Source organism: Pundamilia nyererei, unplaced genomic scaffold, assembly GCF_000239375.1.
Source record: "Pundamilia nyererei isolate P.nyererei 1_Seehausen unplaced genomic scaffold, PunNye1.0 scaffold01124, whole genome shotgun sequence".
Classification (NCBI taxonomy): Eukaryota; Metazoa; Chordata; class Actinopteri; order Cichliformes; family Cichlidae; genus Pundamilia; species Pundamilia nyererei.
Window position 1 is genome coordinate 4,044 of NW_005188525.1, and position 16,034 is coordinate 20,077.

The 16,034-nt window shown below is 37.8% G+C and overlaps 2 protein-coding genes across 3 annotated transcripts; both read left to right on the forward strand.

The window, feature by feature from the left end:
- Positions 1–858: 858 nt before the first annotated feature.
- LOC102198616 (vasodilator-stimulated phosphoprotein-like) lies at positions 859–5,279 on the forward strand. 2 transcript variants are annotated; one of them, XM_005755264.1, is made up of 9 exons: positions 859–1,513; positions 1,896–1,999; positions 2,100–2,148; positions 2,268–2,310; positions 2,466–2,505; positions 2,639–2,710; positions 3,835–3,901; positions 4,234–4,291; positions 4,437–5,279. In XM_005755264.1, the coding sequence occupies exons 1-9, from the start codon at positions 1,394–1,396 to the stop codon at positions 4,481–4,483; spliced, it is 600 nt and encodes a 199-aa protein (XP_005755321.1). In that variant the 5' UTR covers positions 859–1,393; the 3' UTR covers positions 4,484–5,279. The 2 variants fall into 2 exon arrangements, with proteins under 2 accessions (XP_005755321.1, XP_005755322.1); XM_005755265.1 differs by lacking the exon at positions 2,639–2,710.
- Positions 5,280–7,396: 2,117 nt separating this feature from the next.
- On the forward strand, positions 7,397–14,899 carry LOC102199074 (RAC-beta serine/threonine-protein kinase-like; the record flags this gene model as incomplete). The annotated part of the gene is made up of 8 exons (XM_005755266.1): positions 7,397–7,547; positions 9,169–9,223; positions 9,350–9,478; positions 9,614–9,725; positions 10,002–10,152; positions 10,913–11,044; positions 14,452–14,517; positions 14,689–14,899. Coding segments are annotated over exons 1-8 (868 nt in total), but the record flags the coding sequence as incomplete, so codon positions are not given.
- Positions 14,900–16,034: the final 1,135 nt, after the last annotated feature.

Consider the following 16,034-nt stretch of genomic DNA (forward strand, 5'->3'; position numbering starts at 1 on the left):
TGACAGCACTGTGCCAAGGATAAATATTTGGTGGTGGATGGATTATGATGTGGCAACCTTTTTTCAGGAGTAGGCCCTGGCTTCTTACTTCCACTGAAAGGAACTCTTAATGCTTCCGACATGTCAGACATTTTGGACTATATCATGCTCTCAGCTTTGTGGGAACAGTTTGGAGATGCCCCCTTTCTGTTGCAACATGACGCACTAGTGCACAAAGCAAGGTCTATAAAGACATTAATGAGCAAGTTTGGTGTGGTAGAACATGACTGGCCTATACAGAGCAACAATCTTAACCCAACAGAACACTTTTGAGATGAGTTAGAGCAGAGACTGTGAGCCAAGCCCCCTCATCAAAGATCAGTGATGAGGGGGTACCCTAGCTGGGTAGCTTGGGGAGCCCCTCTGTAAGAAGGCCAGATACTCTAACCTGCTGCTTGACACGTAAGCACAGCCAACAGTCAGGACCTGTATCGTTTACTCGAGAGTTGGTTCTGTACTACTCCATCAGATTTGCTTAACTCTATGTTTCTTGACTGTAGTTTAAAACCACAAACTCTTGGGACCAATCTGGACTCTTTGCATCTCAGATTTAATCAAAGGGGAATTTTATAGTATATAATTTCCTGGATTCTCTTTCATACTCCCTTACCACTTGAAAAGTGTTCCTCCCATCCATGTCCATAACAAACAACTACAATTGAAAAGAGGTGGTTGCTTTCAACACCAGCTATGAGGAACTGATATTGTAGTTCTCAGGCACTTCAACTGCAACTTACACCTTGCCTCAGTTGACCTTAATAGGTCACATGATAGGGTGGGTCTCACAGAGGTTTCACCCTTGTCCCCTTCTGATGGTAATGGCCTATGCCTTTTTTGACTCAAATGATCTGTATTAGGTCAACAACCACCTCCAGAGGGGACACCACTACTTGTTAAATACCTGCAATTCTTTTGTTTGTCTTTTGTTTCTGGAACCCTGGGATGGGAGGTGAAGCATACTCAGAAACTTAAAGAAATCAAGTTCCTTTCTTTTTCTAACCTCTTAAAACGACCACGATTTGCACGACTATGAACCTCCACACACAATATAAAGGATGGATTTTCAGTGAAATATAAACACATGTATTATACCTGTTGAGGTTTTTATACAAACAGCAGCACTTAGCTCTAATTTATCTGTCTATCTTCGTCTAGACTCGAACGTCAGAAGCAGGAACAGCAAGAGAAAGAACGTCTGGAGCGAGAACGCCAGGCCACTGTATCAGCACCTCCTGCCCCTCCTGCCCCACCAGCTACTTCACCTGCCCCACCAGCACCCCCACCACCTCCAGGTCCACCCCCACCTCCTTCTGGGGGATGCCCACCTGCACCTCCACCACCTCCATCTGGAGGTATGGTTCCACCTGCACCTCCACCCCCACCGGTTGCAGGAGGCAGTGGAGGAGGTGGAGGTGGCAGTGGAAATGATCTGGCTGCAGCTCTAGCAGGAGCCAAATTGCGCAAAACAGTAAAGGTATGAGCAAATACATATATGCATATACATATACGGGGTGGCTGTAGCTCAGGAGGTAGAACAGGTTTGTGTTGTATTGATTGGAAGTTCAGTGGTTTGAGCCATGGCTCCTCCAGTCTGCATGCCAAGTATCCTTGTGCACGATACTAACCCAAAGTTGCTCTCCCATGCGTCCATTGGAGTGTGTTGTTGTATAGAGCACTTTGAGTACTTCGGGAGAGTAGAAAAGTGCTATATCAGTCCATTTATGTATTTGTGTTCTCTAAAACCCTGATGCACACACACATTTTACTATTTGTATTTAGTTTTATGTTTTTCAAAAGGAACTATTCATTGGACCAAACGGCTTTAAACACAGTGATGTGCATTTTTTTGTGTTAAGGATGAGGGAGGTTCAGCAGCCCCAGCCCCGAAACCACAGTCCTCATCTGGTGGAAGTGGAGGAGGTGATCTAATGGGAGAAATGAGTGCCATCCTTGCAAGAAGGCAAGTCATAATCGAGAGATATACATCTTAGAAATACTTGTGATAGTCTGATATGGAGGATCTCATTGTTTGTATTGTAATGGATTTCTTTTTTTAATAGGCGAAAAGCTGCTGATAAGCCAGCTGTAAAAAAGGAAGAATCTCACAATGTAAGCCCCATGCTCTCAAGAAGACCCATAAGATTTTTTTATGGGTCTGTAGTATTTGTAGATTTAATAAGATTTAAATATTGAATTATAACTGTAATTATCTTTATACGTAACTACAGGAGGATTCTGAGTCCTCTGTATCGAAATCCTCAGGTGTAGCGGGTGAGTAATCACAGCTGTGTAGATAAAGAAAGATAAATGCCTCTCTTTACACTACAGCCAGCATTGTACATAGACTTTTTGTGAAAGAAACAAGAACATTTAATTTGAGGATATTAACATGAAATGCAATAATAAATACAACAATTCCCCACCAGAAATCAATCAATCCAAGGAAAAATCTGCCACCATGCCAAGGTAAGAGACTGGTTCAGACTTTCACTTTACAACTGATCCATACATTATATACTAAACAACAGCCTATTTTGAGCCATTCACAGCAATTCAGCAATCAACAACTTTCCTAAAACATCTGTATTCTTTGCAACAGAGCCAAATCCTTAACCACCAATCAAAAAGACTCAAGCCCAAGTTCAAACTCTGCCACTACTCCAGTGTCCAGGTACTAGTCTCCCCCCTGACTCTGCCTACTACATAGGTTCTCTTCTAAGATGATATGCATTCAATGAAGATCTATTCCAATCTGAAAGAGATACTTATTTGTTTGTTGGTGTGTGCGGCATTTCTATTTTCTACTTTGTCTTACTGTCATAAGATTAACTATCAACTGCTTTTATTGTTTCTGCCTGAAACAAAGTGTGTTGCTTCCCCTGGCCAGCTCATGTTTGAGATGAAGATAATGCTTTGTTTTTAACCACATGTTCCCACAGATAACCAGCAGAGCTGTGAGCATGACTGTACAAATAGCTTACTCTGTTGTAATCGCAAAACTGCAAACATTAAGTGAAAGGCACACCAGAGAGCTACACCCAGCCATAGTTTTATGAACTCATTAATATTTGTCAATGCAAATAATTAGTCTGCTTGTCTATGCACTTATTTAACTTAGATATTAAAACTTACTTTATTATTTTAATATATGTATTATACAGGCATTAAAATTGTTTGTACTTTAATGCAAAGTGACACAAAAGCATATAGGACTTTTATACAACTTTCATATTTGCTGAATATTAACAACAAACATGTCAATTTTTTAAAATCTGTATTATTTTAGGCAAAAGGGATCTTAGCTGACTGCCTGTTACAAGAACAGGCTTGGCCAGCACAGACACCTGATGTCTGACAGAACAATTCATTTCAATTGTATAGCACCATATCACAACAACAGTTGCCTCAAGCATGCCATCTGCATCATCCCCACATAATAATAATAATAATATAAAAATGTGATATTTTAATAATTAATTTAAAATATTAATATTTTCAGTGTGGTGGCCTCAAACTTGCTTCCATTTAGTTTTAGAGATTTCCACATAAAATTCCAAATTATTAGTGATTATTTGCTTCTGCTTTGAAAAACACATTGAGTGTGACATGCTGCCACTATCCTGCTCAACTGATTCAGTGAGTGTTCCACTTTCTGTAGCATAGCACTCCAAACTAATTTAAAAGAAAGAAACATTATTGGAACACGTACATGAAGATAAAAGTAAGTGTTTGGCCTAAAATATGACCTGTTTGATTGTGTTTGCTTCAGTGTAATAAAGTATCTTTCTTTTGTAGGATGAAGGTGGTGAAGAAGAACTCAGATGGTACAGGAAATGATAGTGATATGGAAAAATTTAAACAGGTTTGTTCCTCCATCTTTATATAAATACACACCAATATCCTACAACTCCTTAGTAAATAGTATAACTTTCTGTGATGACATAAATCTATTTTAGTTCCTTTGAAACAAGAGAAGCTATTCAGTATGTAAAATATGTGTTCTAAGCCTCTGCTTGTTTTTCCCAGGACTTGCATTATAAAGTCATTTCATCTAAAGAACCTTAAATCATAGTTGCAAAGCTTCTAACATTGTTTCCAGATTTGTACTATTGTACACAGAAAGTTTTAAGGCTCTTTATTAAAACAAAATGTACTTCTTTTATGCAAAATGTCATACTCTGTCTGCATTTGAAGGAAATCCTTGAAGAAATAAAAAAGGAACTCTACAAAGTAAAGGACGAAATTATCACAGGTGAGTTCTAACGTATATACTATCCATATGTCAGATGAACCTAGAGGAACTATGTCAGAGGAACCTAGGGCATACATGTAGAAACTACTCATATACAGTATGTTGTGATCTTGTGTTATACCAGAATATTGCTCTGTTTTTCTAGCTCTGATGCAGGAGCTACAAAGGTCACAGCTCAAGGATGAAGACTGAAGAACTGATCAAAAGGGAAAAAAATGGATGCTTATCTTGCAGTGCTCACAGTGCTTTACTTGGCGAAATTATTTTATTTTACATTGTTTAATTTGTTTTCATGCAATGGACTTTAAGGTCTGATCAGTCCTAAGACTATGAACATGAACACATTTTCAAATAAAATATTATTATCATTATTTTTCCCCGATGTCTTGCTTAGTTATGGAAATCAGAATTGAATTCCAATTATTTTCTAGGAGTTGTAAATTTTAGTGTTTCATGTAATATTCATCAACAGACATATGAATGACATGCCCAGGCATTTTTATCAGTGGCAGGTAACAGTAATCTGCTCAGACAGGTTGTTGACACTTTTACCATCAAACAATTTCAAGTCCTTGCAAAATTAGTAGTGCACACTACTGGTTTTGTAGCTCCAAGGATATACATTTCAGCACATGTTAACTTACATTCTTGAAAATGGGTTAGAAATTTGACTTTTTAATAGAATAGAATAGAATAGAATAGAATAGAATAGAATAGAATAGAAAAGAATAGAACTTTGGGGAGTTCCATTCCAGGAAATTCCAGCAGCTGTTGTTGAATGTCTAAAATTACACAACATTGCGCAAGTGAAGTTATTTACATGTATGTACATTTCAGGGTATACCAGGAAAAACTCCATATGACCCCACGTAGAACTATGATACCTTTCAGATGTGAAAACATTATTTTTGATATTCTTCCATTGTCATCTGATAAAGTACTCTTTAAAAAATAAAGCTTATCTTGTTAAAAAATAATAAAAATTGTGACAAGCAAGCAAATTTTGTGTATGATTTTTCATTAAAACTGGGTAAAAACGGAATTTATAATATTTTTAATATAATGTAGGTCACATACACTTGATTAAAAAAAATAGAAGTTAATAAAAATTTAAAAAGCTAGGTGGCATTTTATAAATCAAATCAAATCAAATCAAATCACTTTTATTGTCACATAATATCTACACACTATTAAGCATTAAAGAAGTATTAGTTAAAACTCAATCATAAAGTATTGTTCCTCCTTAGTATGTCATTTATATAGGTGTATACGAATAGTCTTGCTTAGTAAGGCCATATAAAATGTTAAATTTTTTATGTTTTCTGCTTTATCTTTTCTACTTTATAATTCATGGATTAACCATTAGTAAATAAAGTATTAACCCCTAGTGAGCACTGTCTCTTAAGAGGGTCATTGACCCACTATTAGTCAATAATAATGTGCCTCACCACATGTAAGAAGATGTAAAAAAAAAGAAAAAAAAAAGGCTGTTGGTCATTATCTGCACAGTCTTGATGCATGCTCAATCATCCAGGTAGTGAAATACCAAAAAGTGGATTCTGTTCATCCTTGCATAGTGTCCAGACGAGCAGAATCAACATTTTAGGATTATCGGCAGAGGTTTCAGGTGAAACCATTTTGAGACCTTGCCCCACCTTATTATGTGACCCATTGAGCTCACAAGATGTGAATGGGGACTCGGGTGCCTGGGAAGGTACCTTAAAACTGCATTGTAGGTGGCAGCCAGTTGGTGTCATAAGCTGCCCCCTCTGTTCAAAGATGGTCAGTTGCTTTCAGAACTGAAGAAACTTCTCAGGTGAGAGGTGAAACATCTTCAAGGAACTTAAAGAAGTCCAGTCAGTTTCTTTCCAAGCGACTTAGATTGTATTTGTCAATATTGTGTCACACATATGGCGCTAACTTGTGGCAACAGGGAACTATCCAGTAGGTTATAATTATTCAATATAAATGAAATTTTAACTGTTGGTTCCACACATGATATACAGCAGTGTGACATATGGTTAGACAATTGCCACCTAGTGGCCATAGATGGTGTTCAGTAGGGTAAATGATGCCAGACCCAGTTAACGTACTGAACTGAAAATAACCACATGACTGCGTGAGTGCTTGACCTCAGCACAGTTGACTGAGGCTGGCCTGGACAAGCAGCGGGGTGCAAGGACCCTCTTATTGCTGCTTGCATCTTTAATATTGTATTTGGTGTTGAATCGCCTAATACAGTGGTAGAAAACTTTAAGCGTTTAGCTTGTGACATATTTTAAATGTTATTGTACTTCCAGTCTCAGTTGGGTCCCTCACTTTCACTTTTATTTTTCTATCAGCTGAGAAGCAACCAAATACAGGTGGTAACAGCCAACAGGAAAAAGCGAAAATACACAAACAAACAAACAAACAAAAAACAATTTGGTGACTTTTTACTTCCAATCTCAAATATCCTCTCTGAATTTATAATTATAGCCATATATAACAGAAATAGCCTTTCCCTGAACATAGTCCAGCATTAATTTGATCACACTCCCAGTGGATTAAACAGGCTGAAAAACTGGATTTCATAATGTCACTAACACCATCAAATGAACAACAACTAATTCACTATGTTGGCTAAAGTAACATTAAGAGAACATAATTTACAGTGAATTAGGTATTACTGGGTATCTGGGTATGTTTTTGCTCACAGTATTATCCTAGTTAAAAAGCCCTAAATCATTGGTGGCTGATCCACTAACATGTTTTCAGATACAAATTAATTTAATTTATATTTGCTTATAACATACAGACTTATGTTCTGAGTTATTAGCTTTTCAAAAAAGCATCACAAACATTAGTGTTCCAATATCTTCATGGCGCGGCCAGTGTATGTTACTAACTTCCGGGAACAATGGCATAAAAAACAAAACAAAGAACAAGCACACATGCTGCCTGCAGGGGGCGATACTTGCGTAAAGAGGTACCACTATGTGACCTAAGCTACGAAGAAGAAACTTCCACGGCGTTTTCCTCGGTGGATGGCCTGTTCTGGAACTAAACTGTGAAAGCTGCATTGAAACGAAATCTGTGTGGGATAAAGTCACTGAGATGTGCGTTAAATTAGGTTTCATAATTAAGTTGTGCAAAAATATATGAAGTTAAAAGATTAGCTGACAAACTTTTAACTCATAGCTAGGTAGAACTGCTATTTGATAATCGCTATCAGGGCTCTTTCAGCAACCCTACCAGAAGGCATATGATCGCTAACGTAAGATATTTTTTTCTAATAATAAAAATAAAAATGAATTTATTATAGTTCAAGGAATCATTACTAATATTAGAGTTCGGTGTGAAGCCCCATAAAACTCGAGTATGGAAAGCACTACTATGACTGGCTGTAAAATAAGAACCTAATATGTGATAATAAGCTATAAGTAGCAAAGTGACTTTTGACACTACTCAAGTGACAAGTATCGTTGTTTGACGTTCGCTTGTCTGTTAATATAGATTCAGTGTGAATACGTTAAGTTATTAACTGTATATACATTTCTTTACTTAAAGCTTTTTGTAACGTGTGCTTTCAAACTTCGTTGTATGTTAACAGTAAATTATCTGCTGTGAGTATTTAACTGCAAACCAACTTAACTGCCCCGCCGAGTGACGAGAAACAATGAGAGTAGGATTAGAATGGTATTATGTGTTGTTTAGCTGGAATTACTACAAATTGCGAGTTTTGTAGTGTGCTTTCATTTAAAATGTTGCGCGATGTTTGTAAATGTGATACCTGCCGCTGGTATCCTTCTGCAGCAAAACTAGCGATAAACGCACACACTCACGTTGCAGGAATTGTACAGTAATGTACGTTAACATCCGGTAGACTTATGCATTCATGTCATATGCCAAAACTCCCTTTTTTAAATAATACTTAAAATTCCGGATTGGTTTATTAGTGCTGGGCGGCGTATGAGCCAACGCTCATTCTGTGGAGCCTTCACGTTAGCTGCAACGGGCTAAGATATGCCATTTTAAATGTTACTCACCATCACTTCTATAAAGTGTAAGGTTTCGTCCCCTTGACATGTAAGTTTATGTTCCGAGTAAAACAGAGTAATAGTATACATTTACAGAAACTTGTCGAGACAATCATAAATGATTAAACGATTAGCGAATAAATAGACAATGAATATGCAATAATTTCTTATCAAGTTTGAAAATATTGTAATAGCTTATTAAATATTGTGTGGTTTCCATTACTTGAACACGAAGTGTATTTCTTTCTTTCTAGCCATTCTAATATATAGTGGATACAGCATCATCGGTCGGTCTTTTTGATGTTTTTCCAACACCCATCTTTTTCAATATAAATCATTCAGCTTGACAGTGAAGCAAATATGAGACTTTAGGCTTTAAATCTGTAAATTAAGATAAAATTGTTTAATCCTAAAGTTGATAGTCTGTTACAACATCAAGACAGCAAACATTTAACAAATATCTTAAATAAGCTTTTTAAATTTAGTCAATACTCTGACTGCAGTCAGTATTGATGAAATCCAGATACTCTCATCTGGATATTATATTATCAGGTCTTAAATGAGTTTTCTTTCATTTTAAGATTTTTTTTTTTTTAGTCAGCTGTTGACTGAATGTTAATTTTTTTTTTCTTTTTTTCTATGGAAAATATTTAATGTCAGTGTGTGAATGGGTGAATGACTGAATGTAGTGTAAAGCGCTTTGGGGTCCTTAGGGACTGAGTAAAGCGCTATACAAATGCAGGCCATTTACCATTTTGTTGCACTGCTTATTTCATTCAGTAGGTGCTGTTGTCACTGTGACTGAGTCTTAAACATAGTAAGAATCTACTTTTCCTCCTTCTGACTCTCTCTGGGCAGTCCCTTACCATGAATGAAGTCAGTATAGTGAGAGAGGGATGGCTTCACAAAAGAGGTATGGATCATGAAAATTGTTATAAAATTGTGTTATAAGATGGGAAAACTGTTGACTTCTGTTGTCTGTTGCCAGCTACTCATCGTATAATTGCACTGTTGATTTAATTTGTCATTTTTGATCCAGGTGAATATATCAAAACATGGAGGCCTAGGTATTTTATCCTAAAGAGCGATGGCTCTTTCATCGGTTACAAAGAGAAACCAGATTTAAATGACCAACCTTCCCCACCACTGAACAACTTCTCAGTGGCAGGTTAGTCTTTTAAGATGTTGAAGAGTCCTTTATGTCAGATCCTTTTAGTTTTCAAGACTCCCTGTATGTTTTTTCAGTTCTGGTCCCTTCTAACCACCTTCAAGTAAATATGAATGATAATTGTATTTTTTACAGAATGCCAGTTAATGAAGACTGAAAGACCCAGACCTAATACATTTGTCATCCGTTGTCTGCAGTGGACCACTGTTATTGAACGTACTTTTCATGTAGAAAGCAACGAAGAGAGGTAAAAACCGTAAATCACATTTCTTACTATCCTTGTCAAATCCTGGCATGCACTTTTTGTGTTTTATGTACTGTGATGTGCATTTTCCTGTATCCATTATTAATTAGTTGTCATTTAGAATACTTCGACTCCATCTAATGTTTTTTTTAAATTGACAATTACTAAGTCACGCCAAATTCTCCAGTATTGATGTATATGATACAGTGATTTCATACTCTTCACAGTTTTACGGATTGGATAGCCGAGTGGCAATTTGTGATATTTTTTACATTTCAGAGAGGGGTGGATAAGGGCAATCCAGTATGTAGCGAACAGTCTGAAAATGCAGGAACAGGGGGAAGAGGAACCAATGGATGTTCTCAGCTCACCAAACGAAAGCAGCCTGGTGGAGATGGAGGCAGTTATATCCAAGAGCTGCACCAAAGTGGTGAGAGAATTAGCTGATACAGCTTTGAGCTGATAAAAACTGCTACTTACTGTAAGTCAGGCCAGTTTCAGTTGGTCTCACATAAACTCTATCAGGGAAGCAATATGTTGTGCAAACAGGAATATCAGTATAGATTTGTGAAAGGATATTTCTTACATCATACAAACATGTAATTGTCTCTGGCTTCCTCAGAATTACTATCCTTAGAATTGGAAAGTAAACCCAATGCCAGCATTCATTGGGACTGCAGTGGTAGCAAAAAGACATCTTGTAGTGTTCAAGTGTGGGGGAAAGTGGCCCCTTGGCATGTCTGCTTGCTGTATAACCTCAATAAATACTTTCCTGAAAATTTTATGGTCGTATTTGTTAGTTAAGTTCATTTTAAATGTTATTAGAGTAAGAGAGAAATCTAGTCAGTCTATTCAGGTGTTTATTCTTTGTGATTGATAAGTCATTAGCCATTTAGTGTAGAGGTCCTCCGTTTCACAGTCAGAGCCACTGCTTGCTCATTACTGGTGTGGTTTCAAACCAAGGCTGAGCTTTTATGTCACAGTGATTAGGTGAATATTTTTATGTGCAGTCTGCTATTTGCATTAGGACATAAGGAACAAGGATGCAAAGAACGAAACTTTTCATTTCATGTCAAACGAACAGCATAATATATTTTACTTCTAAATGTACGTAACTTTAAAAGATTATTTTGTTTAATTAAAAAAAATGTACACACACTTCCACAATGAATGAGTTGTATATTTTACAGACAATGAGTGACTTTGAATATCTGAAGCTGCTTGGAAAGGGTACCTTTGGGAAGGTGATTCTTGTCAAAGAAAAGACAACTGGAGTACATTATGCCATGAAAATACTGCGCAAAATGGTGATAATAGCCAAGGTAAGTGTGTGTATTGACATAATTGATGCAGTTGTAATTGATATATTTCTGCCATTTTGCTGCTGCAAGACTTGTCCTACTTTAACAGATGAATGCTGCGAAATGTGTGTGAAGACAGGAGTGTGGCACAGCATCAACATTGGCTTCCTGTTTTCTAGTATAATGTTTATTGGCTCATTTTGAAAATTAGTGTTTATAGGGCTTGACTAAAATATTTTTGTCATTAGTTATGAAAGACACTGCTCATTGAATTATGATCAGTTCCTGATTGTCAGTGATTTTAATATTCATGTCCATTATGAATCCAGACTCTTGGTCAAAGAATTTATTGATCTTATTGAAACTTTCTGACTCAGTCTGTGTCTGGTCCGATTGTGCACATGATAAGTTCTTTAACAGCATCTTTGTTTGCATCAGCTTTCGATGATTCTGTGCTTGTAAATCGAGATTATTACTTTACTCTTAATCTTAACAAATTTATAATTCTATTTAATTTTTGGCCTTTTTTGGATTTTACTTTGATAGGTACAGTGAATTGATAGGAAAGCAAAAGGAAGAAAGGGCTGCGGCTTGGACTTGAACCTGGCCGGCTGCTCTCAGCCATACAGCATGTGGTCGCTTTTTAGCAGTGCTTTAAAATTTCATAAACAGATTAGCTCTGTTGTTAAGACAAGTTTCTTTTAGCTGTGGCTCCTCAGTAAGGTGAAGGCCTACCTTACGGCACATTACTTTTAGAGAGTAATTCATGCTTTTATTACTACTTGTGAAAACTATTATAACTCTTTATAATTGGCTCTGATCAGTTCTGACTTCGTCACCTACAAGCTGCTCAAAATGTAGCAGGTTGCCTTTTGACAGGAAAGAAATGGTGTGAACACATTACACCTGTACTGGCCTCCTTACACTAGCTTTCAGTTAATTTCAGATCCAGTTTAAAACTGCTTACTTTTCAGTGGTTAGGCAATACCTAACTTAAGAGACCTTTTGAAACCCTGTAATCCTATCAGAGCACTGAGCTATACAAACCACATGTTCAATCCAATAGTTTCAGCAATCTCCCTTCAGAAATTTGCTGCCATTGGTGAACCCTTATATTGATGCTACAGTGCGGCAGAAAAAGTAGCCAAACATGCAGAGGAGTAATTGACTGCACTGAAAAGGGCAAGTTACAATAGTTGCAGGATAGAGCTACACAACCCTTGTCTTAGGATTTCTGAGTGGTCTGCAGTTATCTTGTAGTTACGGCAGTAAAACCAAAGCAGAAAATGCTACTGATAAAACTGAAACAAAGAAAGAAGAAAGACTGAACATAGATATGTTGGCCTATTTGCTTGAGGTATCGACTCAGGAGTGAAAGCACAAACAATAAAACACATTTGTTCAATATTACAGCAATAAAGGTGTTCAGCAGTCCTTTTTTTGTCAGTCCATATACCCAAGTTGTTACAGGTCCTAGTTCTTTTCAGTTTCTTTTGTTCAGGTGTGTGTTGAGTGTATGTCTAGTGGGTATGGGTTTGTTTTTTTTTAATAACTATCAGAGTAATGTTATCTTGTTGAAATCTCACTAGCTTATCTGTCCAGAAGCAATGAGGCTGTCGCCAGCATCACAGCTGCAGATGTTGAATCCTTTCTTGCCATTAGATTGTTTCTAACTCAGAAACCATCAACCTGCACAAGACGCAGAACAACTGTCACCAGCCCTCCAAATTTCTCTTCCCTTCTGGGTCCTGGCATGCTGCTTAAATAGGCTGTGTTGGGCAACCTCCTCTGGCACTGCCCCCTGAACCACTGCACCCACTGTGGTGGAAGCAAAACCGCAAATGTAAGAGGGAATTAATGATAATGTTTATCAAACGTTAAGCATAGTTTGGATTTTCTTTTGTTGCGGGTTCAGTGAATTCCGGTCAGAGAGTGACAAAACCTTCAGCATCAGAATCTGTGATGTGTCGGCTTTCAGCACCATCTTTATACGTGCCATCAGGTGAACAATCTGCGCTTTCTGTTTACATCTTTTTGTGGAATCCGTGTATCTGCTCTCATTTGCTGTTTTAGCTGTTTGGTGGTTCTTGAAATAGTTTTGTGAGCTTTAAGCTGAGATTCTGGCGATTTTGGCAAAATACATTTATATTTAAAAATAGATTCAGGATTTAATGAATCGATATCAATATCAATCTGCTGAAATTTTTTTTTTTAAACCCAACCCTAATACTGACCACCACATAACAATTGTTGTTTTTATTCATCCATCCATACTTTTTCATTAATCCAATTCAGTGTTGCGGAGGCGGGGGGCTGGAGCTGTCCTAGTGTGAGAGGCAGGGTGCACCCTGAACAGGTCACCAGCCTGTCCAGGGTTAACACATAGAGAAAGACAGCTATTCAAACTCACATTCACAATTTAGAATCACCAATTAACCAATTATGCTGTTTTGCTGTTTCCATTCATTTTTCATGTATGGTTTTCAGGGTTTTTATTGGTTTTCAGCATTATTATGTTATCGTTTTTATCGTTAACTCGGTTTTCCTGGGTCTTTTCAGGTGTGTTATGAATAAATCTTCTTTTTTTTCGGTACCGGTACTAGTTTTATTTTGTTGTATTTATCCGCGACACCTTAAAGGCCGGTCCGTGAAAATAATGTCGGGCATAAACCGGTCCGTGGCGCAAAAAAGGTTGGGGACCGCTGGTCTAGAGTCATATTTTAGGCCATCTGTCTGACAATTGGCACCATTGGGTCTTGCGACAGGACAAAGATACCAAGCACACACGTAAATCTAGAGCAAAATAACTCAGAGAAAAGATTAAAGGTGTTGCAGTGGACCATTATCAAGAACTCAACCTGATTGAAATGGTGTGGTGGGACCCTCAGAGATCTGTGCATGAATGAATTCCTGCAACTTCAGTGAAGTAAAGCAACATTTTAAATGAAGTTGTGCAAAAAATGATACAGTAAAATATGTCATGTGTTGTTCATTTTAAGGTTGTTTGTCCCAGATTTTAAATTAGTTTAGAACTTGGTGAGGACTAGAGATTTTTTTTCTATATACAGTCTTGATACATAAAACTTGAAGGTAGGTGTATTTTCTTTTACATAACTCCATAAAAATATGTTCTTATCTAAATATGAGGTAAATGAAAACATCGAGCATCATTTGTGACTTCGTTGTGTCAGCAGTGCGCGCTGTCCTCTGACCATCTTTAGGTAACAAAGTGGCTGAATAAAATCAGACTGTAATATATATCAGCTACATTGTTGTATTTTAGCTTTGATACAAGTTAAGGCATTAAAACAAAGATTATGTCAAACGGACTGTCCTTCTCAGTCTCTGTTTGTTCTTGCTTTAGGTAACGTTTTACTATTTTTAAAAATGTTTTTTGTGTTTGTAATGATAATTGTGTTTGCTGGCAGGATGAAGTGGCCCACACGGTTACAGAGAGCCGAGTGTTACAGAACACCAAACATCCTTTCCTCACGGTGAGAATAATATTAAAAAGTGACCTGACAGTAGATATTTATTGTCATTGGACCAATGAAACATTTAACAACGTCATTAAGGTTCAGTTCCTCTCAGTGCAAAAGAAGACTAAAAATGAAAGAAATAAAATTCCGCTTGATGGTCCCCCACAGTATCTTTGCTCTTCCTAGGATTGTTCTCTTCTGGACAGAGATCTCATTCCTGTTGTTCCTGGGATCTGCTGGAGCTACTTGCCTAGCTTGGGGGTCACTGCACTCAATACTCTGATTACCACTGGGAGCACCGTTACCTTCACCCTCCACATTTTCTTCAGCGTCTCTCTTAGCCCCTGGTATTTCTCCATCTTCTCGTGTTCCTTCTTTCTGATGTTACTGTCATTTGGTAATTCTACATCTATCACTACGGCCATCTTCTTCTGCTTGTTTACCACTACTATATCCAATTGGTTGGCCACCAAGATTTTGTCCGTCTGTATCTGGAAGTCACACAGGATCTTAGCTTGGTCAATCTCCACCACTCTAGGAGGCGTATCCCATTTTGACCTCGGGACTTCCAAGCTATACTGGACACAGATGTTTCTTTATACTATGCCAGCCACTTGGTTATGGCATTCCATGTATGCCCTGCCTTGCACCCTGCTGTTATGTGCTGTTGTGCTAAGAGCTTGTTCCTGTGCTGCCATGATTAGTGCCTCTGCTGTCTTTCAGTCCAGCTTTGTCCAAGCCACTGGTAGGATTTCTGGATGTCAGCAACTTCCTCTATCTACTGATACATATGGTGATACATACCGTGCAGGGGTTTGCCCTTCCTCCTTTTGCATCTCTTTCTTGGGTTGCCTGAGATATTCACTGAGCACGCGGTCAGTTGTGGCCATCTTTGTGATGGTAAATGGCCTGCATTTGTATAGCGCTTTACTCAGTCCCTAAGGACCCCAAAGCGCTTTACACTACATTCAGTCATTCACCCATTCACACACACATTCACACACTGGCAATGGCAAGCTACATTGTAGCCATATTCTCCTCCAGTATTTCTCCATCTCCAGTCTTGGTGGTGTTGTTCTCACATTGTTCCCCTGCCACTGAGAGTACACCTAGGATTGTTTATTCTCCTGACTTCTGTTTCTCTGGTATACCTCTTGTAGTGTCTGGCCAAGGCTGTGAGTCTTTGCTTGCCATTTTCTCAGGTATGGACAGCTTGCTGTACTTCTTAGGCACCTTTTTCATTACACCTTCCTGCAGCTCCGACAGTTGGATAACTTCCCTCCGTGCTGGAGGGATCTTGGCCTTCTTGTGGTCTCCTTCTCCATTGAGAGTACTGCTCCTTGTGGCTGTTCATCTTGTTGCCAAGCATCTCACTGAGATATATATAGAATTTTTAATTTATTTTATCAACTTTTCTTCTGACGATGCTGTCTGTGTTGAGAGCTCAGTGGATCTGCGTTTGACTACATATACATATATATACATGTGTGTGTATATATATATATATATGTGTATATATATATATATATACA